We start from the raw sequence: 24,599 nt of genomic DNA, 5'->3' as shown, positions 1-24,599 counted from the left end.
ATGGGACACACGATCACTACACATCAACATCTACTGAATACCAACTTTATTAATGAATGTCCATACTGTGGCTCCACAATATCAGTCAAACATCTTCTCTCAACTTGTTCCTATCTAAGTAATCTTCAATCCAAATATCTATCAAATAATGGTATTAATCTTCTTAAGGAAACTACAAATGATAACATCAACGCCATCTTTAACTACATTTTAAAAATAAACAAAAAAATCTAATTTTTACTTAATATAATAGCTGATAGCCTTCGTAGCTCTTGTTTTTTTTTTTAGTAATATTAGTCTTATATTAATTATAAGTTTAATATAATGTAAATAAATAAATAATTATTTATTTTAGATTAGTTGTTAAATCAATTATTTTTCTACTATTTTAATTTCAATTATTTCAATGAAAACTACAAAATTTTAGATTTTATTTTTTAGATTTATTTTGTAGGGTATATATGTATGTATGTATGTATGTATGTATGTATGTATGTATGTATGTATGTATGTATGTATGTATGTATGTACATATGTATGTATGTACATATGTATGTATGTACTCTGTATGGAAAGCAAAAAAAACTTGCCAAATACCCAATTTTAGTGGACTATAAAATCTAAACTGGATGTGATATGAAACTTATTAAAACGTCAAATGACTCGCACTGAAGTGTAGACTATGATAGCTAAATTTAAATAAAACTAAAAGTGATGAAAACCGTTTTTTGGTCGATAAATTTTGGAATGACTCATTTATTTTCTTAATTTGTTTAATAAAGTGGGTGTTGATGACGGTGATGAATTAACAGATTTTTCATTTATCGCTGTTGAGTTCATTGATGTCGAGGAGGAATTGTTTAAAAGTGCGGTGAGAGTAGCATGAGATGAGCTTAAATTGCTTGACTTAGATTTCTGTTGTAGCAATGTTTCCGTAGATGTTATATTATTAGTAGAAGATGACGCTAAAGGTGCCGACGAAGAAGAGGAGGCAATGACAGACGATGATGCAGCGTCACTCGTTGTGGCAACAATTGATGTTGTTGTAGTGGAAGCCACTAATGTCTGCTGGGTTCCCAGAAGTAAAGCATTGCGCAAATGGCTATTTGTTTGCTGATGAGGCTGATGTAATTTGGCTGTTGTTGCACCAGCAATGGAATATGAGTTTGTAATTAGTCCCCGGCTTTTAATATTTAAATCAACAAAAAATACTTTCATTTTTTGAATCATAAAATCGGGTACAGTAAATGTCATCATTAATGATAAATCGATAGATACTTTTTTTTTATAGATATCATGGTTTTGATATAAGTGACACACTTCGTCATATATTAGAAATAGAAATCGAGAATTTCGGTTTTGTTGCGGTATGATTCGTTGATTGGTCAGCCAGTCACGGTCTTCAGTGTCAGGCAAATAACGAATTAATTCAGGATGTTTGCTAGCTAAACGTTCCTTACCCTCGGCGCTAAAACCGAATGCCTGGTTTGCCTGTACGTCTAAAACGAATTTAGTTGAGGTTGATATATTGGCTGTGTTCCAGAAGATTTGTCTCCTTGGATGTGGTTGTTGCTGTTGTGTCTGAAGTTGTTGCACCTCTACGGCATTTATTGCTGGTTGTTGCAGCTGCGATTGGTGGTGTTGAACAACTGTAGTACTATGATGATTATGTGCCAAAGATGATTTAATAGTTCCTACCGAAGGCAAAACAGGTGTTTGTGGTTGTTGTGTCTGCTGTACTGTTTGTTTTAATATCATATTATCGGGAAAGAATCTCTTTTGCATTTCCATTACGGTCGATGTGGGTTTGTTCACTGCTGGCCTTTTTAATGCCATTCGCATAGTACTAATCTCCGATATATTTGGTAGGGTGGTGATGGAATTACTGGTGGTAGATAATTGAGGTTTGTAACGTAATATTTTATACTGAGATTTCGCATTTTCCAACAGAGCACAGGACATCTTTTGTAACTAAAATTTAAATAAGTTATATTTGTGTAAATATTATTTTACAGGGTTTGCAAATTGTTTTCAAATTATACAACACAGTACTAACAATTAGACATTTTTAATTCTATTTATTTTTTTAATTTTATATCAATATGAAGCACAGTTCATTTGTAATAACCCATTGGTCCATATACTAGACAGTCAATTGCCTCCCAATGGACTACACAATAAAGTAGCCTATAAACCAGACAAGAGACTACTCTATAGACTATAGATTATAATGTGTTATATATAAGTCCGAAGCCAAATTCATAGACTCTAAAGACAATGTAATAAAAATCACTTTAAATTTTAGCGGTCGTATAAAAAATAATCCCAAATAAGAACTCTCCTTGATGAAAGTTCCCAGCTTAGGCTTATAAACATTTTAGATCTTCCGATTTTTGAAGGAATAGTATTATAATTAACATAATTATGAGCTAAAAGTCATATTTTCTGTGCATACCCAGCAAAAAAAATTTGAAGTTGTTCAAAATGAAGGGATATGTTCATGATTTCTTTTGTACGTATTCTTGTTAATGCATGCTAAATACATGCCAAAATTCTTATAAATTTGTCATATGTGAAATCATGAAAAATTGCACACAATTTACTTACATATGTAAAATTCTGTTATTAAAATTGTTAAATTCATAATTTGGTATTCTCTTAGGATTCAACAGAAACGTGAATTTCATATAATAAATATTAAGAATATTTAGAATTTTATTAGTCTTTTGTATTTAATGTTTGTTAAAATTAGTAATAGTCCATTTTAACATCTTGATTAATAAAAAAAGAAAATGCCAAGTTGGCTGAATACTTAACGGAGTTTAATGCATTTTAAAATAAATGTAGTGCACCAACGAAAATTTGCATGAAAATCATCAAATGTTCCCTGGTTATAACCACTCATTTTAATGACGTGCTGTTATTCCATGCTCGCCAATGACACGCTAATGCTAAAATCATGCATGTTTCCCCTAAATATGAACCAGTTCATTATCAGTTGAACCCATGCATATGTATACTACTTTTTTGCACGTTTTTTTTGCCAATGATAGTTTAAACAAAATAAATCAAAAGCTAATTAATAAACCCATTTATTCAAATACTTCTTATAAGTATACTTCTAAATCTCTTTTTACTTTAATTTTAATCACAGTAATTGTTTTTGCGCATTTTTATTCACTATTTGCTTTTTCCCTTTCTTAAATTTAAATCGCATTAATTGTTTAACTGCCTATAAATAACGTAAACATTATGGCCAAATTGTTATTCGTACAATCTATATTAATATATAAAATATTAGTGCAATGGAAAAATAATGCAGTATAGCTTGAAAACAACTAAAGATACAAAACAATATACTTAAACCAAAATGTAGGAAATTCAATTATCTATAGAAATTATTATAACATTAAAATTCACATGACGCATATTAAGCAAGATATTCTCCAATATCAAGATATTTCCGGAAAAATCCCTAACTACAAAATTTAATTAAGCTATCTAAAATTCCCCAGATTAGTCATTTTTTTGCCTAATTATGGTTGGGTATTAATAACTCTTTAACTCTTAAATTAATAATATCTCATTATAAGGGAAAGGATTTCTATGCAAATGCATATTTTTAGTCATTAACTCAAAAGAACTAGTTTTTTTCGAATTAAAGAATTTGCTACAAAATGGCATCGATTTGTTGGTGCATATTTTTGCATATTTTGTTATAAGTGCATAAATTTTTGCATATTTTTTAATTTTAATTTTTCTAAAACAAATTGTTTTGTTTTTCTGTATTTCATATTTTTACAAAAAATTTAATATTTATATATTTAGAATTTTTAAAACCACAATAGTTTGAAAGGTCCAAAATATTGGTCCTTAAAGTATCAATTTCAGAGTCTTTCCATATGTGTGCCCATATATAAAGATAACTTGATGAAATTTTGTTCTTAAATCTTCCTCATCTCCATAATTTACTTAAAGACATGATCAAACAATAAAATTCGAAATAAATATAATTTATACAAAATTACATTCGTTCGCCAAATTTTATTAGAATTGCTATCAAGCTTTCCATTTTCAGAATATAAATATTAACACTTTTTAAAGTTGTTTCTTAAGTCTTTATATTTGTCATTCTCGAAGTCGTAGTTCCGTTAAAGTGGTATTATATTACATAAAGCAGTTCTGAATAACTATTAATATGTACCTTAACAAAGAAATATTTTTTGGTGCATATTTTTCACATTTTTAGTGCAAATTTTTCCATTTTATAGTGCATATTATTAGCGCATATTTTTAATTTTTTAGTGCATGAAAATCCTTGCCCTGCTCATTATACTTAAAAGGTACCATTTATCCCATAAAAACGCATAAACAAATTTTGGCGGAGATGTGCGGGCTCTCACCCAAAGAATTGTTGAATAATATTTCATTCCATTTGACGCTAAATTACAACTTAATTTCATTATAAGAAGTTGATCCGAAAGAAAATCTTATTTTCGACCTATCCTAATTTACATAGACTTAAAAAACAAAATCAAATCATTTAACACTTACAGCATCATCGTTAATAGCGCCTTGACCTAGATTTTCTTTGATATTGCTGAAAGCAGGCTTAAAATAGGTCTGAGAATTGAAAATAGATAAAAAAGAACAATATTATATGTGTCATACGTATTTTTAATTTTAATTATTTTAAAGAACATAAAATACCTCTATAAAATGTTTAACCATCTCATCAATTTCCTTATCAAAGGCAGACTGGACTGCAATTCGCACCAGTTCTAAAGAGCGCATAGCAGACTCAGCTGAAGAACTTGTCAGTGGTGTGGAGTTGGAAAATCGTTGGCGCAATTTCTGCAAAGTAATTTCCGCCATTTGTGGTGTTGTAATAAATTTCTTTCGATGAGAAGTATATGAAGATTTTTAATTGTGATTCTCGTTTGTGATACATAAAATATACATACATACATACATACGGTTTTTGACTTACCATTGTTTCGTTATGTGGTTGATGTTGATGCTGCTGATGGTTAGTGTTAGTGGTATTGTTGTGACCGGAGGCATTTGAAGTTATTGGAGAGGTTTCAATTTTAATCAAACTATTAGGAGGACTGGCCGCACTTGTGACCATGGAATGAGTAGTTTGATTTGAGCAATTTGAATCATCAGAGGAAGAGTTTAAACCACCCATTGGAGATCTATTTGCTTCAGTAGATGAGGCTGATGTCGAACCAGTATCGCTTAGAATTTTCCAACCTCTTTGTATAACCATTTTAAGTACAAATTTGTTAAATAACAATTATATTAAAATCGCTTTATTTTGGTTGTTACTGAATTTATTTTTAATAAAACATTATTCTGTGTTTTTATCTTTAGAATTGAAGTTATATTCTGGTATTCTCTATCCTTTTTAGAAGCAAGTAATGCGCATGTTCCAAAAGCAATATGGAAAATATGTATGTACATTAGGGTGTCCCGTGCACTACTTTTAGGAGGAATACCTCTAAAACGATGCGTTCTAATGAACTTAACACGAGAAAATTAAAAATCAGTTTTTTTTAAAAGATCCTCAGTATAATATGTTTAAAAAAAAAATTCTGTAATTTTTTCTAATTGAGTGTCAAAAATTCCGTAATTTTGAGCTTATTGCGGGAAAAATAATTAAAATTTTTGTTAGAGTTTTTCTGGTCCGCAAAACGACTTTTATTGTATTATGAGGGGCACGTAAATTTCAAAAACTTCTGAAATGGACTAATCTACTAAGAAAATTTTGACACCCATTTTACTTAAAAGCGAAAATAATATATAATATGTGTACCAAAAATTTTCATCTCAAAATTACAGAATTTTTAAGACCAATTTCTTCCTCGGGACACACTAATGTACATTTGATATACAACAGGAAATAGAGATATTTTTTTTTGTTCCAAAAACAAATCGGATTGATGAACCGAACAATTGAATATCTAACACTTTTCACTAAATTAACGCAAGTGACATTCATAAAAAATATGTCTAGGTATTTTATGTTTAACTTAGTACATATATAACCATAACTTTATTAATAACAATTTTTAATGTAATTTTAAAATTTTAACAATAACTAACAAACAAATTAATCCATTATTTTTTAAATGTAGAATGTTTAGAAAAATATTTTTATTTGTAACTCATAATATGTTGTGTGTTTATTAATTAATAAAATATATTCGCCGTTCTAATGTATTTCACAGGATGCACTAAGTAATTTTGATTTGTTTATTTAAAAAGAGTTTGGGTTGTGTCAAATAAATTAATTTATTTTTATTCTAAACAAGCAGGAAAGTATAGTCGGGCATGACCGACCATATAATACCCTACACCATGAGTATATTTTTAAAATTTTTACTTTTTATAAATAAAAGGCTTTATATAGGTCAAATATGGGCCGATCCTCGGTAAATTTGGGAAAAGGATATATTTCTAAATAACAGTTAATTTTGTTGAGTTTCATTGAGTTACAAATGGTTACAAGTCAATTTTAGACGTTTAAGTCATTTTTTGAAGGGGGGTTTGTATGGGGCTAGGTTCATATATAGGCCGATCCTTACGAAAATCTGCAGTATCATTTATACTTATATAAAACTTATTTGTGCCAATTTTTAGAGAGATAGCAGAATATTTGACGTAATTATAGCATAAAAAGTTCAAATCGGGAGGTACGGTTGTATGGGGGCTAGGTGAAATAATGGACCGATTTCAACCATTTTCAATAGGCTTCGTCCTTGTGCCAAAACACATGCTTGGTCCAAATTTCATCAAATTATCTTGAAAATTGCGGCCTGTACCTTGCGCACAAGGTTTACATGGACAGCCAGCCAGCCGGACAGACGGACGGACGGACATGTCTTAATCGACTCAAAAAATGATTCTGAATCGATCGGTATACTTTAAGGTGGGTATTGGACCAATATTTTTGTATGTTACAAACATCAGCACAAACGTATAATACCCTCCCCACTATAGTGGTGTAGGGTATAAAAAATTACATTTGTATTTTTAATAAAAAAGAAATTTAAAGTCGGTCAAAGAAAAGTCAGATGAAGAAGCATTAAAACATTGTCCTACTACAAATACAAGCTAAATGTAAAGACGATTTTATACATAATATTGTGAAATATACAAAAAACTATCTCTCCCCAATATTTATTATTTTTAAATTTTAGAAATTTCATTTGACAAAACCTAACTTTAGACAACCAAAAATATTGTGTTTGTTGCCGGAACGTATTTCATTTAGTTTAATAATTTTCAGAAATGTCTACTGCTTTTAGTGTTAAGAAATTTAAAATGCTATAATAAGACCTGAATTATGCCAGTCTCATAGTAAATGATACATTCGTCTTAATTAAGGTATTTTCAGACTACAATACTGAATATTAATACTTGTCAAAAAATCATGTAGTATGTTACAATTTCGTAGTCTAAATACAATTTAAATGATTATAACAAAAAATACTTCTGATTCTTATGACATATCGACCGTATTGTAAAGTTTTTGAAAAATTTCAAAAATTTCTGATTTTTCATATGAAAATGACAAAATTCTATAATATTTTAATTTTGAAATGTGTTAATACTTAGTATTGTAATCTTAAATTACCTTTACAATTGCAAATGTACAATTTTAAAAATATTTAAAACTCACGATTCAAGAACGAATTTTTTTTATAAAACAATATTTTTAATATAAAAAAGGAAAAATATATGGTACATGACTTTAAATAAGCGTAATTCTAACGACTTAAGCTTAAATGTGTAAAAACACCTCCCAAATTAATATTTGATACAAATACCATTATGGCCCTTTCCCGATTTGAATCAGTCATCAATAATCCGACAAAGTTGTCGTTTGTGCTTTTTTGTACAAAATTTTAAAAGTAAATTTTAATAGAGCAAAAAATTATTAAAATATTAACATTTATTATAGTAATATTATTATTGAATAAATTGTGGTTAATACTTAGTATTGTAATCTTAAATTACCTTTACAATTGCAAATGTACAATTTTAAAAATATTTAAAACTCACGATTCAAGAACGAATTTTTTTTATAAAACAATATTTTTAATATAAAAAAGGAAAAATATATGGTACATGACTTTAAATAAGCGTAATTCTAACGACTTAAGCTTAAATGTGTAAAAACACCTCCCAAATTAATATTTGATACAAATACCATTATGGCCCTTTCCCGATTTGAATCAGTCATCAATAATCCGACAAAGTTGTCGTTTGTGCTTTTTTGTACAAAATTTTAAAAGTAAATTTTAATAGAGCAAAAAATTATTAAAATATTAACATTTATTATAGTAATATTATTATTGAATAAATTGTGCTTAATATCAGCTAATTTCAATAAATTTTTATCAAATTTACCATATAAAATTTTACCATATAAAATAATTATCTTGGGATAATTATTTTATATGGTATGTTATGCATTAACTCATTATATTTAATGCAAAATTTTATTTGGTTTGTATTCCATTTCACAAAAAATACAAATTGCCTTTGATTTGTATTTTTTTAATTTTTCGTAAAAATTTTATTTTTATGACTTCTTTCATAACAGTGCCAATTCAACTCATTCTAAATATCTTCTTAAATGTATCTCTTCAGCAGATTGTTAACTTTATGTAGTATCTATATGTATAATTTCCTTAAATTTTTATTCCCCTTTTTTGTCTATCCAGAGCTTTTTGAAGCCCACAGATGGGCTAGAAAGCTGTAATTTGGCATATATTGATTTTATTTTTGGTATGTGGGCGGAGAATAATGGGGAAAAAGAAGCGAGTCAAAATTAACTAATTGATCCCTTTTTTTTAATATTCAGAGCTTTTTCAAGCACATAAATGTGCTAGATAGCTGAAAATTGGCATATATATAGTGGCCCCTATTCTGCATTTCAATTCGAATCGAAATTTTCTCCGTTTGGCAACTTTGGTATTCTGCATTTCGATTCGACTCTCCGCCACATAAACAACAAGTTAGTGCCGGTCCACACTAGGAAACTTTTTTGGGGAAACTTCTGATTTTTGTGTGTGAGAGAAAGAGAAAGAAATATCAACCATCTCTTTCTCTAACATACAAAATCAAAAGTTTCTGAACAAAAGTTTCCTAGTGTGAACCAGGTCTTAATAACTTTTAATTAAAGAAAAGAAATATCAACCATGTCTTTCTCCCACACACAAAATTAAAAGTTTCTTAACAAAAGTTTCCCAGTGTGAACCAGGTTTAAAATTCTTTTTTGAAGTTTCCTTAATGTTCACACATAGAAACTTTTGTTTCAGATTGTTGTTGTACGAATGAGAAGAATAACAAAACAAGTTTCCGAGAACGGGAAACTCCGTACCGCGAGAGAGGTGAATGATATTTTTTCTCTTTCTCTCTCACGCAAAATCAAAAGTTTCCCAAGAAAAGTTTCCTAGTATGGACCGGCAGTTACAAGATTAAACTTCGCAGTGTTGCCATACAAAACAACAGAAAACGTCACTGTTTCATAAAAAAGAAGGAGACAATTATAAATGTAATATGAAAATTAATTAAAACTGAAATTGAAATGAAAACTTATATTGTAAAGTCCCAGTAATCAATAAATTAAACATTTTAATGTTTATTTATATAAAAATTATATTAATTTTTTTGCATCAGCTGTTTACACTTTTGCATTTCTTGCTCAAGTTTAAACCACCTCCATTGGTTGCTTAAACTATGAAACAAAATTAACTAATTGAGTACTAAAAAACAAATTTGGAGGATTAATTTAATCATTAATCCTTCACCTATTTGTTGGCCGTAAGTGTATGAAAATTACCGAAAACTAAAATTAAAATCATATACAGTGTCTCTCATAAGTATTCAAATTTAGGTATAATATGAAAAGAAACGAAATTTAATAAAATATTTTGTATGCAAAATTAATAAATTAATTTATTAAATTGTCTAGACAGTCCTTAGCTTTGATATCACGCTTTTTAAAACTTTAAAAAATCAAAATTTAATAAAATATTTTGTATGCAAAATTAATAAATTAATTTATTAAATTGTCTAGACAGTCCTTAGCTTTGATATCACGCTTTTTAAAACTTTAAAAAATCACATTTACTTAAATTAATTTAGCCTTATTTAAAAAAGTCCATAAAATTACCTCACAAAAGTATACGATTTTTTTCTGTATTTGGGCTTTTGTGCGGCAACTGTTTTGCACGATATCATATAAACCTTTGGGATATTATAGGGAGAGCATAAAAACATTATATAACTTTAAAACGGTACATTTTTATACATTTTTTAAATATATCCTCAGATATAATTCATAGCTATTCGTCTGAAAAAAATCAAATCACAACTTGCAAAAGTCGACACTTGAAATTTTTATAAAATGGAACCAATTAAAAAGTTGTCTTGTTACTAACAAGTTGTTAGTATATTTCTAATGAACATAACGTCACATAAAACTTCAAACATTTTCTTATACATGTATTTAAAAGTTATGAGCTAGTTTTTATTATGTGTAAGGTTAGTATATAAAATATTTACTTTTTTATTCCCAGTGTACATATATTCATTTTCCTTCCTCCAGTTCTAAAAGTTTCTCCGCTGTAAGTAAAGAATCTAGCTCGTTATCCTTATCTGATCTGGTTTCATCTATGTCCCATTCTATATATTCCAAATCTTCATCCATTGCAGTAGAATTTTTTTCTAAAGGATATTCCTTTTGACTGCAATGTTTTATTTTTAGCCGTTTATCAAATTCATCCATATACCGCCAAGGATTCTGTTTACAGTAATTATCTGGAGATGCATAACAGCGACTGACTGCCATTTGTAATACATCGGGCAGCATAAACGCAAATAACCAGCAAACTAATGGGGTAGTACCATATACGTAATGAGACTTTTTATGATAAAATAGAAAACCATCTAACTGTGGTCGATTATCCACCCATAAGGGATATCGTTGCAGAGCAACAAATGTACGCTCCTCATTTGACATGTCATAGTTTTCTAAAAGTTTAAACAATTTTAGGTTATCATATTTGAGCTTTCCTTCAAATTCGTCAAGTTCGTTTAATTTGGATTTTAACCAAAAGAAACGAAATTCGGCATCACAATCCACCAAAGGTATTGAAAAATGTAATGCATCTAGTATATAGAAAATGTCCATTTCTTTACAATAAATGCAGTCCAATATGCAGTAGTCATTGCAGGAACCTAAAATACCACCGCCAGGTAATATACTAGAGAATGTCATACGATATTTTTTATTTTTGCTAAACATTTTAGTTTCTCCTCTTGCAGCAACCACTAAGCAACGTTGACCCTTCGGACATGGCACTAAAAGCCAATCATCAAAATTTTCTGGCTTCTCCTTAAGCCATTCAGAAAGTTGTAGATTTATATTTTCTATACTAGTGTTAATCTTACGCTTTTTATTATAAAACTTTCCTTTATATTCACTAGCATGTGGGTCTTTAAGATTCCTCTGTTCATCTTGTTGTTCCAAGCGTTTAATTTTTTGTTGCTGTAATAGTTCTTTTCTCCGTATTTCCTGACGTTCTTTTTCATTAATGTTTGGTTTATACAAATTATGAAACATCGCGTTCGCGAGGTTGAAAGAACAAATTTAATAAAATTGCTGTAGCCAAGGTAAATATATTAATTTTTTTTAATTAATATATCTTGGTTGGAGAAGTTACATGGTAAGACAAGGCAAATTCAGATAAGCTGTTGGGCAAGACGAATTCATATAAGGCGGTGTTTTTCAATCAGCTGATAATTTTTTTCTTAATTCGCCTGGTTTACGTAGCTGTCAAAGTTTGTTATTGTGTAAATTTTTATATTTAAAAATGTCCGTTGAACGAAGAAAAACTTCGTTAATATTTTGAATTATTTATGTAAAAAAACTGAAAATACCAAGCATCTCGTAAACAAATATAATTTTATTTAAATAATGGCATAATCGATATGTATACAAATATGTTATTTAAGAAAAATATTTTTTTCTTTTAAATGTTAACATATCACACAATATTGTTTTATATTTTATATTAAAATTGTGTACATAACGTGATTAACTAAAAAAAATCTCTTCATTCTTGTAGGGATATCTTATGTACATGTAAAACATTGTTGTTGCAGAACTGCTACCACCTTGTATGAATTCGCCTTAAAGAAGAATATAAATTGATAACAACTCTGTTTAAATTTGATGTATTTATTTTTTTTATAGTACCAATTGAATATGCAGAAATTATCGAGATTATTTTGGCCGGTTCTAGTAACTCCAAAGAATGCAATTGCCAGGAATGTCGAAGCAGTATCCAAAAGTCAAAAGGTATTTGTATTATGAAATTGCGAATTGAAGTAAGTAAGAAATTCAGAATTCATTTTCAGTTAATGACTGAGTTGGGTCTATTGAAAGCAGCCAGTCATGGCACTTTTCAAATAATGCCACTTGCGCAACGTTCTTTAGATAAACTATGCGCTGTAGTCAATAATGCTATGGCTTCCGTAGAAGGACAAAAAATAACACTGCCCATATTGACATCATCCACCTTGTGGAACAAATCGGGAAGATTAAAAGGCGATGTTACGGAGTTTTTTATGTTACATGACCGTCATAATAAGGAGTTTTTATTGAGTCCGGTAGAAACTGTTGATATTTTCAAAGACGTTATTAAAGTTTATATTTTTATTTATCGAATAGACTCATGAAGAAGCAGTAACAGCCATGTTAGCTACAACGTCCCCCATTTCATATAAGCAATTACCTCTACGGCTGTATCAAATTGGCCCAAAATTTCGCGATGAATTGAAGGCCCGCTTCGGTTTAATGCGTGCTAAGGAATTTATAATGAAAGACATGTACACTTTTGATCGATCCGAGGAAGAGGCCAGAATAACCTATAAATTAGTTAATGAAGCATATATGAAGTTGTTTCAAAAACTAGAAGTCCCATTTAAAAAAGGTATGTATAAAAATACATTTGTATTAAGATTTTATGATCGGAACTGTAAGCCGTTCACCCTTTGGAATACATTGCTCTGAAAAAAATAAGGGCAAAAGGATCACGATAGCATGTGTCAGATTGGCTTTGGCGTAAAAAAGTGAATTTAAAAAAGGAAATACATATATGTATGTATATACAGTCCTTAGCTTTGATATCACGCTTTTTATACCCTACACCACTATTGTGGGGAGGATATTATACGTTTGTGCTGATGTTTGTAACACAGAAAAATATTAGTCCAATACCCACCTTAAAGTATACCGATCGATTCAGAATCATTTTTTGAGTCGATTAAGACATGTCCGTCTGGCTGGCTGTCCATGTAAACCTTGTGCACAAGATTTTAAAAACTTAATTTAAAACAAAAAAATCGTGAAGGCCATTATGAAGGCTCTATAATTTATACTAATGTATCAATCAAACATTTTAATGTTTATTTTAAAAAATTGTATTATTTTTGCCATCAGTTGTTTACACTTTTGCATGTCTTCCTTAAGTTTAAACCACTAACATTGTGCGCTTAAAATAAATATTAATTTTAATTTAATTCCTAATTCTATACGTAAAGATTGACCCTTAGATTTATGTTTTGACAAATAAGAACTACATTTAATAATTTTACTACCGGCTTTTTCAATTTTTACCTTTTTTACAAAAGTAAAAAATCGCTTCAGAGACAATACAAACTTCAAAGTGCAATATTTCTTTATATTGATCTATCTATTAAAACGGAGTACGCCATTAGATTTTACAACCAAAATTAAGTTTACCTGTATCAACGTTTTTTGTGTCATTTCCATACTTTATATGTACATAATAGATAGTGCTCTGCAATGATATTCGCAGATATCTCTGCCTTGATTCCAAATATTTCAATGTTAAAGACACCACCTACCCTACCGCTCCTCATCATTTGGTGAGTGAGTCTCAAATACTGAGGTGCTTTCGGGAATCAGAAGCGACTATCAAAGTGAGATTATATTATTATTTGTGAATGCCCAATATTTCTATCACCAGACCAAGATGAGTTAAGTCTTATTGCGGAATAAGGCTAGTTTAATCAAATTCAGGTCGGCAGGTATACAGAGCCTTCGTTGGCATCATCTTCATTGCTCCCATTGTAAGGATTACAATGTTCCTAAGAGAGCATTCAATGACTGCGCAGTGACAAGTATTTTCCATTGCCTTCCACCACACTATAACACCATGAAAAAATATGGGCTTACAACCACCTTGAAGATCCAGTTGATACCTTCAGGTTGGCTATGTTTGCCTTATTTATTCTCTTTTGAATGTTCAGATTCCAGGATAGTTTAATACCTACTTTATATCCCCTAGTGAAAAGAACAAGCTCATTTTTCAACGCATTCACAATGAGTCTGCAAGAAACGTAAGTTTTGTGTAATAAAATCCCCACAGACAATGACACTATTTGATATACACTCAAACCTCGTTTTTGCGATTAATTCTTTTTGCAGAAAAATGCATAATTCGATTTTTTATCTTGATTTCGTATTTTACAATTGTTGTTGTACTTACTTCTGAGTACAATATTTTAATGTGGAGCTTGGTTTTAGATATTTGCTTTTTTGTGACTTTGTTTAAAATAAATTAAAAACTTATTTAATTATAAAATTAAATTATAAAATTATTATTGAAATACTCAGCAAAAATAATTAATATCATACTTTACAAACTAAATTCGATTACATATTTTTCTATTTTATAAACCAAGTATTGGATTGTTTTACTTTCTGGGACATTTTTGGCCAACAAAATGAACCATAGGATTAAGTACATTGAACAGAACAACTTACTTTATTGCGATTTTCAGTATTATAATGAACTAAAACCTTTGGCAAAGTTGATCTAAGAGTAGTTATCAAGTAATGGGACCCAAACTCTTTGATTGTCCATCAAAATTTCCCGACTCAAGTCCCTTAGAGATGCTGTTCGGCATTCTGAAGCGCTGGGTCGAAACTCGCTGTTTTAGAAACATTGCAGCTTGCGAATGGCTTAAAATCCGCTTGGGATTAATTACGAACTACACTAGTAACTAATTTATTCCATAAAAGTGTTTGGAACTCCAAAGGACCAAAGATTTTCATAGGAAGATCAAAAAGTTGCTTAAGTTTCGAACAGCTATTTATGGAGTTAATTCATTTAGTATTTTCTTGTAACTCACAGCGAAATGGAATTAAACTTTTGTTGTTGTTAGTATAATGTACACATAATATTATTATTATCAATTATATAATTTTGAATAAATCAATTAAAATAGAAATTATAGCACTTTGTATACAATGCCAAAAAAAGTTACTTAGGATTCGAACAATACTGTATATATGTGTGTGTATGTATGTATGTATGTATGTATGTATGTATGTATGTATGTATGTATGTATGTATGTATGTATGTATGTATGTATGTATGTATGTATGTATGTATGTATGTATGTATGATCTAATATTGCTTAATTTCTTTATTACTGTTTATTTTTAGTGAAAGCCTCCACTGGTATGATGGGTGGAAAAATATCACACGAATATCATTACATCTCGCCTGCTGGCGAAGATAATTTATTGCATTGTCAAGATTGCAATCATGCATTTAATGCTGAAGTATTGGCTGAAAGTTCTAACCAATCGTGTGTTAGTTGCCAAAGTATTAACGTACAACAAGTGAAGGGCATGGAAGTGGCCCATACATTTTTATTAGGAGATCGATACTCTAAAGTGTTCAATGCCACTTTCTTGCATACCGATGGAAAACCTAAAACTTCTATAATGGGCTGTTACGGCATTGGCATCAGTAGGATATTGGCCGCATCACTGGAAGTATTGTCTACAGAAAACGAATTGAAATGGCCCACCTTATTGGCTCCCTATGATGTGTGTATTATAGGACCTAAACAAGGTAGTAAAGAACAAACACAGGCTGAACAAATCGAAAATCAATTATGTCACGAGATTTGTGAAATGTATAGCCAGGACGTGGTGCATGATGATAGAAAATATATGACAATTGGAAAGCGTTTGATGGAGGCGAGAAGGTAGTTAAAGTATTTTTAAAATTAATCGCTTATTAGTTTAATTATTTCGTCATAATGTATTTCCTTTCAGGATGGGTTATCCCGTTATTGTAGTTGCAGGATCTAAAGCATGTTTAAAAGAACCTAAAGTGGAAGTTATAATAAAGGAAAATTCAATGGAATTAGACTTTAACACCGCATTACAAGAACTAGCTAAATATAAAAAACAAAAGTTAAGTTTAATTTAGAATTAAGTTAAAATTCATACATGTTTTAGTACATGGTTTTTAATCTGCATTTAAGTACTTAAAGTTTTGTCAAATGTTGACTAAATATAACAATATGTACTTTAAAAACCAAGAACAACTAATTAAAAATGTATAATCTTATTTACAAGACTTTTTTGCTATTTATTATTGTTAAGGCACTTATAATCGTTTTTGTATATTACTCCATAAATTGCCTTCTTAATGGCCGTAATCTGGTGCGGGAATTTCGGGATATACATGCATCTGCGTTTTTTTCGGCACCGGAGGAGGCATACTAGTATATGACCAGGGCAATTGTCCTCTTAACTCCTCACTTACTCTTTGATTTTGCATGGAAAATTGAAAACTATCATTGGTAGTCGAATAACGATTGTTTAAAGGCGATATAGGTGATAATTCCTGTTGATATTGGGATGTATTACGCTGTAGAGGGTAATTTAATCTGTCTGGATGCGATTCTGTGTTACGGTAAGTGGTTGCCATATCATTGGTAGCCTGTGATTCGTTGGAGGAGGGAGCAGTTGGATATATATTTGCCATCGGCATATTAGGTGACTGCACACTATAGGGTCTAGAGCTTTGATTGGCAGGTGATGTTAGTGATGATTGTCTTTGTATATTATGAATTTGTAACGAAGGTAACTCCGGTTTTGGTACTTTTTCGACTTTTAATGAATTTTCTTGTGTTGATCGTACAGATGTAATTTCTTGTCGCAGCTGTTGATTACTTGTTACGGGAACAGTGCTAGTTGTGGCCAAACTATTAATACTAACTTGTTTTGATGAATTCTAAAATTAATGTTTTAAATTAAAATATTATAAGATGTTTAATTTAATTATAAATATTTATTAATAAAAAATCAAGTGCAAATAAAATTTAAGTTAGCTAATAAATTCAGGTTCAAATGATATGTTTTATTTTCAACGTAAATCATTTTTTACTTTAAAATATTTTGTATGTTAAAGTGTTTCTTAATTCTTAAATTTCGCTATGATATACACGTGTGTATATATGTATCGGTATGTATTTTTTAAATTCCTTTCTTTTTGTTAGACTTACCCTTTTTGATAGTGTATTAGATAACGAAAGACAAAAACTCGATCCAAAGATATTTAATAACCAAATCAAAATAACTCGAGAGCTAATACAAGTCATAACCACTGCAGGTGTTATAAAATACGCATCAAAATTAGATAAAACATCTATAACTTTCTCATCAGCTCCAATGCTCAAATATTTAAATGTTTTTTCCACAGACTGCAAGACAAATTAAACTTATTTAGCTACAAAATAAAAAAAATCCATGCCCAATATACACGAAAAATGTCGATCATGATAATGAACTAGTTCATATTTAGCGTAAACATGCGTGATTTTAACAATAGCGTGTCATTGGCGAGCATGGGTTCGTATTTGGAATAATAGAACGTCATTAAAATGACTGCTTATAACCAATGAACATTCGATGATTCTCATGCAAATTTTCCTTGGTGACCTATATTTATTTTAAAATGCATTATTGAAAGTATTATGAATTAATTTTTAATAATTAAATGCATAAATGTTTTTAGTGTTGTATTATTAAAAATTATATATGTGTTATCATAAAACATGTATAACTTATTTCGAATACTTTAAAATTCATTTAGAGTAAAAAACCCAATATATGTTTGCATTTAAAATACATTAAGCATTTAGCCAACTTGGTAATTTGTTCTCTTATTAATCAAGATATTAAAATGGACTTAATATTACTAATTTTAACAAATGTTGAATACAAAAATCTAATAAAATTAATGGTATTTATAATATTTATTATATGAAATGAACGTTTCTTTTGAATTCTAAGAGAATACCAAATTATAGTGAATTTTACAATTCCTTTTACAGAATTTTTTGAAGTTATTAAGAAGTGATATTATTGTATTACAGAATACAACTAATTTGACTTAAATAATATTAACAAAAATAACACGCATTTATCAATTAACCCCAAAATAAAATTGGTTTCATTAAAAAAATTCAGTACAAAAAAAATTCCCTTAATTTAAACTTTTAAAGAAGGTAAAAAATTACTTAGTGCTATTTTTGAAATGTTATTCTCTTGGAAGTATTTCGTATTATTTTTCCTGGCTAAAATAAAACAATGTTTCTTAATATATACGAAAAAGGGTATATCGACATGTTTTCGTACTTTCGTAAAATTCGAAAACGGGTTGATCAAATAATACATATTTCGTAATATACAGGAAATATATATTATGAAAAAGTAGTTTTCGTAAAGTTAAACATGGATTATTTTCATTGTAAAAAAAGTATTTTGTTACTTAAAAGACAAGAACTTTTTACCGTTGTATTAATTATATCATGAATATGATAACCAGTAGCTACTACATCCAATATGCATCCAGCCATTATAACAAGAAACCAAGGCCAAAAACATAGTCCATTAATAGTTTTCGTAACTGGCCCACATAAAGTAGTAATAATTGTCAACGATGTCACAACCCAAAGAGTGCTAATAACAGCATACGTTATCATAAATATAAATGTACGATTTTCTACTGGTTCTGCTTTGTTGAAATCCACATCTAACGTTATAGGCTGTGGAAGATCGGAAACTGTAACTGAAGGTGATCCACAATCTTCATCTGTTTACAGGAATTATTAATTTAAATATTAATAAAAAATATGAATATTTATACTTATTCCATTAATTTACTTACTCATGAAATAAATCAAATCCATAGCAAATTGAAAAGGTTTACTGCTTATATCTGTAGTCTCTTTGGAACATTGTCTTAGTGTTATACCCCATATTGACAGACCTAAATACACAGCGCCTTGTAACTTTAAAAAATAATTTAAATAAATAATTACGTTCAAATTATTAAAAAACGCTATACCGCTTAAAAATTCCACATAATATATATGTTGGACTAGGATCATTTTTTGATCCAATGCTTAAAAAAAACCAACATTTATCTTTCTATATCGATTAAAATAGTTTTAAATAATAAAAAAAATAACATACATATGCTGAAAGAAAACTTTTATTGAGAAGGAAAAATATAAGTGTTTGGAAACAATAGAAAAATATTAAATTGAATAATAACATTTATGTACAACATTAATTTGTTTATGTTGCCTAAAACAGTTAAACTTTTTATTCTGAATGAAAATAGTTTGGGGAAAAAATTCATGTTCGATTCATAATATTTATTACCAGATTCATTCCAAATATGAATTAATTTTTTCTGTGTAAGAGAGATTTAGTTTTTAGTAATATATTTTTCAAATAAATTAAAATAATAATAAACAAATTATTTTATTTATTTTTTTTAATTTAAAACTGGGGCATTTCCAAACAGGATTTGATAAGATGATTGACTTCATTTCAAAATTGAATTGACGCCGACGAAAGTTTTCAATATTCTGGATTTCTTTATATATATCGAATATTTTTCACGATATTTATTTGTTAAGTGTTTAAAATACAAAACAAATGTCATTTTGTAAATAGGTTCATTAGTTTTTTTGGTATTAACTTTTTTCGAAATCCATATCCGATTACGGCTGTTCAAAAAATAGGAGTACCGTATATTATCATACCTAAGTTAGATTAATTTCCTTCATTCGTAGTAAATATTTAAAATATGATATAAAACTGTTATATTTAGATGATTTTGAGGTCAGTTCACAATTATTTCCTTTAAAATTCAGAAAGAAAATGTTGGAGTTTACGAAAATTAAATCTGTTCAAATATCTTGAAAATTATAAAAATATCGCGAACAAAATATGAAAATTCTCATGGTAATCTCATGTAAAGGCTATTTGAATACTTTAAGAAGTCAAATATTTTAAAATCTCTCATAAAAAATAAACATTTCATTCAAAAATTATAACAGCTTCCCATAAGCGCTTATCATTTTTTTTAAATTAATCCCATTAGGGCGCCCCAAACTAGTGAAACTAAGCCAAATCGTAGTTATTAAATATCGTGAGCAATATTCAGTTCGTTCAGATTAATTTTTAAACAAATCTTTAAAAAAAAAAATTAATTTCAGACCATAAAGCATATAGTGAAACGCATTAAGTTTGCTAAGTAACATATTTAGAGGTGGTTTCATAAATGGATGAATTTCAAATGAATGAATACGACAACAAATTATATTTTTAAATCTAAATGAATTCAGAAAATATATTGGAAGCCCATTAATCAAAAAATATTAAGCTCTAACCAACTTTCAAGGAAGTTGTATAATAGGAATGATTCATGAAGTAGGCCATGACATGGTTGCCGACTTACTGATTCTAAAGCAAAACGTTAAAAGACCTCGCGTATCACGTCTTTTAAGGCTTTCTATATAAATTACTGTATATTTTTTGATAATCGACATGTGTCATCAAGCCCCTTAAAACCGTTTTTGGAAGGACATTAAGTTCCGGAGGTTCATATACCCAAATTACAAATAAAATCTTTACAAAAATGACTGATGTTGTACTGGCACACTTTAATTAATAATATTTTAGATGAAAGTGCTTTCGTTTTTGTTTTTATTTTAAAAATAGTTCAACTTAAATCGAATACTCCTATTACTTTGAACAATAGATTTTGTATATAAATTTAAAAAAATATAATTTTTTTTTATATAAATTTCTTCAACATTTAAAATAACGGTTATAAAAAATAGAGAACAAGTAAAATAAACAAATTATAAAAATATTTAATTAAAAATGTAAATCATAACTAAAATTTCGCCATCCTGATAATACAAACACACAAAAAACTTCCTAATGTACAACTACTGACCCTTCTAATGATAATACAATAATCGGTCATAACGCCCATATAAAACCGATATCCGAAAATCACTTTTTTCCATACATTTCTTAAAAATAACATTTGTTGAATTTCTGTGCTTTTTCTTCCACTTATCAACTAAAAAATCATAACTATCACCTAATTGAATAAATTGCATAAATATCACATCTTTTTAAATAACAATATTTCACAATTGGAAGGTTGCACTTGAGAAAATTTATGTAATGTGACGTGACGTGACAGACTTTGAAATTCTATAAAAAATAACCACGCTAAAAATTATTTTTCTATTCTTTTAAATTGAGTTCTATATACTCAATTTGATTAAGATTTAAAGTTTTGAATACTTCTGAATGCCAACTAAAAAGTTATCGGAATAAATCCTGTTTCAACGTGACGAACGTGACATTTAAAAGTCAATGAAAGAAAACCGAAAATTTGCCTTTTAAGGAATTTTATCTTTTTATATTTGGATGTTTTAAGATAATTATTATATCAACAAATGTTTTCCGATAAAAGTCCATTTAAATATTAGCCTTTAAAATAATAAAAAATATTAAAAGCAAATGCTACTAAAGGTGCAAAAAGATGCCTGAAATACTTTTAATTGCAATTTTTCATCATAGTATTAAAGAAAAGCTTTAGGGTCTTTAATATAATAAAATTTGAACCTTTTTCTTTAATAATAGAAGTTGAAATTTTATTTTTGACGACTTTTAGTTTTTGAGCAACGGTGGACTTTTCGGTGGAAATGCCCATATATATGTTTTAGAAAAATTAAAGAAAGAAATTTAAAAATATGCTTATTATTCAATAAAGAATAAATAAAAATAAAAAATTTATGCATTTCCTCAAAGTTTCGTAACATTTATTTAGTTTGTTATATTCCCTTTTAGGTCTTTTTTTATGATATATATATCATAAAAAAGGTTCAAAAACGTAATAATCAGGGCAAAGATTTTCATGCTATACAAAATTCCACGAAAAATTAAAAAAACGAACCAACAAATATTGATACTTAAAGTAATAATATTTTTGACGTTACAATTAGTAGCACAAACTCAAAATACCTTTCGAAATATTGTTTTTTTTTAATTAAATAAAACTATGTAAAATGGTATTTCATAGAACCTAGTATTTTGTTCTTATATTAAAATTTGATACTTATTTAAAAAAATTGTAAATATGTAAATACCAAATTTTTTGTAAAAATATGAAATACAGAAAAAGCAAAACAATTTGTTTTAGAAAAATGAAAAAAAAATACGCAAAAAATGTTGGAAATGTGCAAAATATATGCAATTATGCACTTATAACAAAATATGCAACAACAAATCGATGCCATTTTGTAGCAAATTCTTTAATTCGAAAAGAAAACTATTTAAAAATTATTTTGAGTTACTGACTAAAAACATGCATTTGCATAGAAATCCTTGCTCTGGTAGAAATATTGCTGTCATTGACGTACATTGGTTCTAATTTAGATAAACTTTTTGTCATAAAAAATTGCTTAAAACATTGATTTATTTTTTCATTTAAATGATAATAAACTAATTAATATTGAAATTAACATTTTTATAATATATCAATAAAAAATTAAAATAGTGAAGAAATGAAAAATTATTAATTTTGTGAAAATTACACAGAATAACGCCAAGATACGTAAACGTTGTTAAATCTAGTGGCGTACTTCGTTTTAAAAGATCTGGTCGAAATAAGGAAACAAATGCATTTTGAAGTTTGCATTCGCTATGGTGCAACGAAAATATAAATATGGACTCAATATAATTTTAAGAATGTGTTTTTTGTGCTAATTGTTATTTGAAAAGTTCGTGAAAATGACATAAACTACGAACTACATATTCCGAAATTCCATACTTATTAGACTTATAAAAATCGAATATATGAATAATGACTAAAATTTTCATTTAATTATTAATTACTTACCAATATCACAACTGCCATAAAAAAAATAAAACACTTTGCAAATCCCGTATTAACTCCGGTGTTCGACATAATTCGTATTTTTGTAACGATTATTTAAAATATTAATAGTTTCCGTTATTAGTTAAAATATGACACTTTATTCACATAGGCATACTAGGGCTATGACTAAACAATAGCGTTCTATTTACCTTTAAGTAAACAATATTAAAACTATAAATAATTAAATTTTTACTGATCGTCGAATTAAAATACATTTTCCTTTTGTAAAACTTATAAAAATATTAAACGTATGTATGTATACATATATGATTGTTTTAGACCACATACTTTTATCACGTATTTGTTTTTTTGTTTTTACTTCCTCAATATCTTATCAAATATACGAGTTCATTTTTGGGTTTTCTTAAGTTTTACCAATTTTTTAATTTATTTTCTTTTGTGTTCTTGCAAATTGTAAAAAAATAATGAAAAGTAAAACTTCGTTAATTTATTATACAATATTAAGAAGGTATTTATTTCGTTTTAAAAAAATAAGTATTTTATATTGTGCCATTTGTTGACGAAAACAGATATTGTTTATACAATAATATTTTAAATAATATGTATATTTATTTAACAGTCTAAATGACGCTGACAAAAAGTAAAACTGCGACTATAGATCTACATACATATGTATGTATATTATCACAGCCAATACTTATTACGATATTGTTATTATTATTTTTACTATTTTCTAATATAAAAAAGTAATGCGGAGAGAGAGAAAGAAAGGGAGTAAAAATATTAAAGATACATATACTATGTGTTTTTTTTATTTATTGAAATTTTTCTGATTCAGAATGTATTGAATAATACGATAATTTAATTCGCTAAAAGTTTTTGATATTAACATCAAGTTTATATTTTGCTCCCAATTTGATATACATACATATGTATGTACTTAGTTATTTTTATAACGTTTGCACTTAAACCTTTTCCAATAATGTATTGGATAATAAGCTTTTTTAAGACTGACTCATTATTAGAATATGAGGAGAATTGATTAAAAAATACTTTTAATATTTGGCTTTTTGTTAGTTTTGTTTTTCATTATCTCTCAGAATAAATTTAACTTTTTTCAGTTACGTTAAGTTTTGTATTATTTTTCACTAAAATAAATAAAATTTTGTTTTTATTGACATACGAGTGTTTAAAAGAAGAATTAAATTTTTAGTAGTGAGTGCAGCAAGTTTTCAGTTAAACACTTCGAAAGTTACTGAATCGATACGAAATAAATTTTTTAAAGGGTTATATACGAATAATTAGCATTGAATTGAATTATGATTTGTGAAATTCAGGAAAGCACAGCTGAAAATTATTTTTGTTTGTATTTTTTAATATTCATATGAATAAACTCCAATACGTTTAAACAGCAAAAGTAGTATAATGTACTGAATTATTACAAACGATTTGCGATAAGATAAAAAACC

The 24,599-nt window shown here is 28.2% G+C and overlaps 4 protein-coding genes across 6 annotated transcripts; 1 reads left to right on the top strand and 3 right to left on the bottom strand.

Annotated features, from left to right (window-relative positions):
- Positions 1-496: 496 nt before the first annotated feature.
- Positions 497-6,074, bottom strand: LOC111691007. The gene is made up of 4 exons (XM_023453626.2): positions 4,991-6,074; positions 4,711-4,896; positions 4,555-4,623; positions 497-1,971 (listed from the first exon to the last, which is right to left on the bottom strand). Exons 1-4 carry the CDS (start codon positions 5,270-5,272, stop codon positions 757-759), a joined length of 1,752 nt encoding a protein of 583 aa, XP_023309394.1. The 5' UTR covers positions 5,273-6,074; the 3' UTR covers positions 497-756.
- A 4,532-nt stretch (positions 6,075-10,606) lies between these two features.
- On the bottom strand, positions 10,607-11,789 carry LOC111691023 (snurportin-1). The gene has a single exon (XM_046951015.1). It carries the CDS (start codon positions 11,639-11,641, stop codon positions 10,607-10,609), a length of 1,035 nt encoding a protein of 344 aa, XP_046806971.1. The 5' UTR covers positions 11,642-11,789.
- Positions 11,790-12,255: 466 nt separating this feature from the next.
- On the top strand, positions 12,256-16,485 carry LOC111691015 (probable proline--tRNA ligase, mitochondrial). The gene is made up of 5 exons (XM_023453636.2): positions 12,256-12,379; positions 12,439-12,690; positions 12,752-13,013; positions 15,559-16,108; positions 16,179-16,485. Exons 1-5 carry the CDS (start codon positions 12,287-12,289, stop codon positions 16,333-16,335), a joined length of 1,314 nt encoding a protein of 437 aa, XP_023309404.1. The 5' UTR covers positions 12,256-12,286; the 3' UTR covers positions 16,336-16,485.
- On the bottom strand, positions 16,306-24,494 carry LOC111691016. 3 transcript variants are annotated; one of them, XM_046951014.1, is made up of 7 exons: positions 24,314-24,494; positions 23,458-23,573; positions 23,131-23,318; positions 19,084-19,207; positions 18,707-19,008; positions 17,417-17,614; positions 16,306-17,145 (listed from the first exon to the last, which is right to left on the bottom strand). In XM_046951014.1, the coding sequence occupies exons 3-7, from the start codon at positions 23,197-23,199 to the stop codon at positions 16,555-16,557; spliced, it is 1,284 nt and encodes a 427-aa protein (XP_046806970.1). In that variant the 5' UTR covers positions 23,200-23,318; positions 23,458-23,573; positions 24,314-24,494; the 3' UTR covers positions 16,306-16,554. The 3 variants fall into 3 exon arrangements, with proteins under 3 accessions (XP_046806970.1, XP_023309406.1, XP_023309405.1); XM_023453638.2 differs by lacking the exon at positions 23,458-23,573 and having other exon boundaries at positions 23,131-23,340; XM_023453637.2 differs by lacking the exon at positions 23,458-23,573.
- Positions 24,495-24,599: the final 105 nt, after the last annotated feature.

The sequence above is a fragment of the Lucilia cuprina genome, chromosome 5, assembly GCF_022045245.1.
Source record: "Lucilia cuprina isolate Lc7/37 chromosome 5, ASM2204524v1, whole genome shotgun sequence".
NCBI lineage: Eukaryota > Metazoa > Arthropoda > Insecta > Diptera > Calliphoridae > Lucilia > Lucilia cuprina.
The sequence above is the reverse complement of the archived record's forward strand: the minus strand, read 5'-3'. Positions and strand labels throughout refer to the sequence as shown.